General features: G+C 36.0%; 1 protein-coding gene across 2 annotated transcripts; it reads left to right on the top strand.

Annotated features, from left to right (window-relative positions):
• The first annotated feature begins 846 nt into the window (after window positions 1-846).
• Window positions 847-3,038, top strand: LOC130503912 (probable pectinesterase/pectinesterase inhibitor 12). 2 transcript variants are annotated; one of them, XM_056998487.1, is made up of 3 exons: window positions 847-1,641; window positions 1,723-1,860; window positions 2,286-3,038. In XM_056998487.1, the coding sequence occupies exons 1-3, from the start codon at window positions 912-914 to the stop codon at window positions 2,972-2,974; spliced, it is 1,557 nt and encodes a 518-aa protein (XP_056854467.1). In that variant the 5' UTR covers window positions 847-911; the 3' UTR covers window positions 2,975-3,038. The 2 variants fall into 2 exon arrangements, with proteins under 2 accessions (XP_056854467.1, XP_056854466.1); XM_056998486.1 differs by having other exon boundaries at window positions 847-1,860.
• Window positions 3,039-3,287: the final 249 nt, after the last annotated feature.

Raw genomic sequence — 3,287 nt, forward strand, 5'->3', positions numbered from 1 at the left:
TTATTATTGCACATGGTGCAGGAAAACATCTAGTAGTAGATTCATTGAAAAGTGGATTTTATTTTCTACTTTGCAAAATGTCAATTCTACTTTCTGTTAAACAAAATTTGAAATTATGATTTAAACATTTTAAGAACTGGAAAAAAATACCACAAAATTGATATAAGTAGTTTATCAATAGTTATTTTTCCAATTTTTTTGTTTACAAAACTATTTATTTAATTTATTTTTGAGAGTACTAAAAGTCATTCAAATCAAAAATGATACAAAATAGAAATTAGCCTAATGAAACATAGTTACCATTTTTTGGTCTTTAAAAAACAATTTTTCCAATATACTTTTATCCCATCACAAATTTTGGGGATGGAATTCAAAGAAGACACTGATACAAACCGCTAAACAATCCTAAAACCCCGGTAAATTATATACTGATCACACTGATTCTTATGAAAGAAAATTGAAAATCGAACCAACTGACTGAATTCTGGCTAAGAGAACCGACCAACTTTAATTAGAAATGTGTAGCCGATAGAGAAAGCAACAATGTCACACACCCAACTATTTTTGACAGAATTTACATCAAACGCATGCCTCTTCAACAATAGCAAATTTCAAATAATACGAGCTTTTTTCTTTAATAAGTTGAATGTTCAGTCACGTAAACCGATGTGATTACTAAAAAGTCTAATCTCAAACTAAACAGCAATCAGACACATTGTTTTCTTTGATAGTTTTTAATTAAGAACACAGTTGATTAAATTTTCAGTAGAAAATGCCTAAACACAGTTGGTAGATTTGTCGCTTTACAAAACAAAAAAAGATTTGTCGGTTTACGAAGTAAATATTGAACCCATTCCTCTCTACATTTTAAAACATGCCATCTCCACATGCTATAACATTGTTCCTCTCCAATGGCTCTCTCTTCACTCAGTTTCTATTTTCTCTGCTTTCTCCTCTTCAATCCTTCCATTTTCTCGTATGCATCTCCGGGTTCCCTAAACCTTTATCAAATCTCTGCCACAAGTTTTTGCAAGAACGCACCATATCCAGATGCATGTTTCCAGTCCTTAGAACTCTCTCTCTCCATCAACATAAGCCCCAACATTCTCTCTTTCCTCTTTCAAACTCTCAAACTAGCTCTTTCCGAGGCTGGAAAACTCACCGATCTCCTTTCGAGCGCTGATATCAACAACCTCCTTGAGGGTCAACGTGGCTCTCTTCAAGACTGCAAAGATCTTCACCACATAACTTCTTCTTTATTGAAACGTTCTCTCTCTAAAATCAAAGACGATGCTAATGATTCACGGAAGCTAGCTGACGCTAGAGCTTACTTGAGCGCTGCTCTCACCAACAAGAACACTTGCTTCGAAGGTCTTGACTCGGCATCTGGTCCACTATTGCCAAAGCTCTTGACTTCCTTTACGACCACTTACAAACACGTAAGCAATTCTCTTTCGGCTCTTTCAAAACAGAGAAAGCCCAATAATCTTAAAACCAATAGCAAGACCAAGAACCGCCGGTTACTTGGGTTATTTCCCGACTGGGTTTCTGAGAAAGATCGCCGGTTTTTAGAAGATTCCGGTGATGAGTATGATGAGTACGAGCCGAGTGAGATCCTCATTGTGTCTGCTGCTGGAACAGGTAATTTCACAACTATTAAAGAAGCTATAAGCTTTGCTCCCAACATGAGTAACGACAGAGTGCTGATATACGTAAGAGAAGGCGAGTATAACGAAAACATTGAGATTCCAAGTTACAAGACTAATATTGTCCTGATCGGTGATGGATCCGATGTGACGTTTGTTACCGGCAACCGCAGCGTCGGCGATGGATGGACCACTTTTCGATCTGCCACTCTTGGTAATACAATATCCTTTGACTTTTTTTTTATTAAGATCTTGTCTGGTGGATAAAACAAAACGCAAGTGCTATCTATATTTGATTGGGTCATAGTGTAGCATGATTTAACACCGTGGATTTTGATTCTTTTTTTTTTGTCAACTAAGAGTATTGAATTTATTTTCAGTAATTATATGTTTACATCTATAAACTGCTTTCAGAAAGAAAAAAACGTTTGCGAACGCTTTCAATGTGCTCAAGAGGTTGCAGAATTTATTTTCTTGTTATTCTAATCAAAATGCTTAAGATTAGTTAAGTTAAAAGATTGTAAACTTTGTATACTTCATGTAGCTTTTCTTCATGCAACCATAATTTTGAATTATAGCTTAAGTTTTCGGAAACTAAATCAAGATTGTATTTGTAATGGTTCTCAAACTTGTTCACAGCGGTTTCTGGCGAAGGATTCTTGGCGAGGGATATAACCATAATGAACACAGCGGGACCAGAGAAGCGTCAAGCAGTTGCTTTACGTGTTAACGCGGATTTTGTGGCCTTATATCGATGTGTCATTGACGGTTACCAGGACACACTTTACACTCACTCATTCCGACAATTCTACCGTGAATGTGATATATATGGAACAATTGATTATGTATTTGGCAACGCGGCTGTGGTTTTCCAAGGCTGCAACATAGTCTCAAAGTTGCCAATGCCTGGACAATTCACTGTAGTTACTGCACAGTCACGAGATAGTCCGGACGAAGACACTGGGATCTCAATGCAGAACTGCTCCATCTTTGCTACGGAAGATTTATTTAATAGCTCAACTAGAGTGAATAGCTATTTAGGGCGTCCATGGAGAGGATATTCAAGAACCGTTCTAATGGAATCTTTTATTGATGAATTTATTGACAGTTCGGGTTGGACCAAATGGGCCGGTGCTGAAGGACTTGATACTCTGTACTATGGCGAGTATAATAATAACGGGCCAGGTTCTGATACAAGTAAGCGGGTCAACTGGTCGGGTTATCACATTATGGGTTACGAAGATGCTTTTAACTTCACGACAACGGAGTTTATCACCGGCGATGGTTGGTTAGGCAGTACTTCCTTCCCTTATGATAATGGCATATAACACAAATTTTTGGAACAAGTGTATAAACATCGTTGCTTTCCAATAAAAATCTAACTACTCCTTATGTTTTTAATTGTCGTTATTGGGAAAAAAATCTGTTTCAAATTAAATGTCGTTTTAGAGTTTCAATGCAAAATTTATTAATAAGATTTTTTATTTTATTTTTCTATTAGTTGAAACGTGATTAAAAGTATAGGTAATTGTCTTTTTATTTTGAAAATTTACAAAATCATATGTTTTCTTAATCTTTGTGCATAAACTTAGAACGACAACTAAAATGAAACAGAGGGAGTATTATATATGAAAAAGTATC

This window comes from Raphanus sativus, unplaced genomic scaffold (assembly GCF_000801105.2).
Source record: "Raphanus sativus cultivar WK10039 unplaced genomic scaffold, ASM80110v3 Scaffold1224, whole genome shotgun sequence".
Taxonomy (NCBI): Eukaryota; Viridiplantae; Streptophyta; class Magnoliopsida; order Brassicales; family Brassicaceae; genus Raphanus; species Raphanus sativus.

Coding starts and splice junctions, on each gene's coding strand:
- LOC130503912 (XM_056998486.1), top strand. CDS start 912: ATGGCTCTCTCTTCACTCAGTTTCTATTTTCTCTGCTTTCTCCTCTTC. Junction 1,861..2,285: donor TTTTCGATCTGCCACTCTTG/GTAATACAATAT, acceptor ACTTGTTCACAG/CGGTTTCTGGCGAAGGATTC.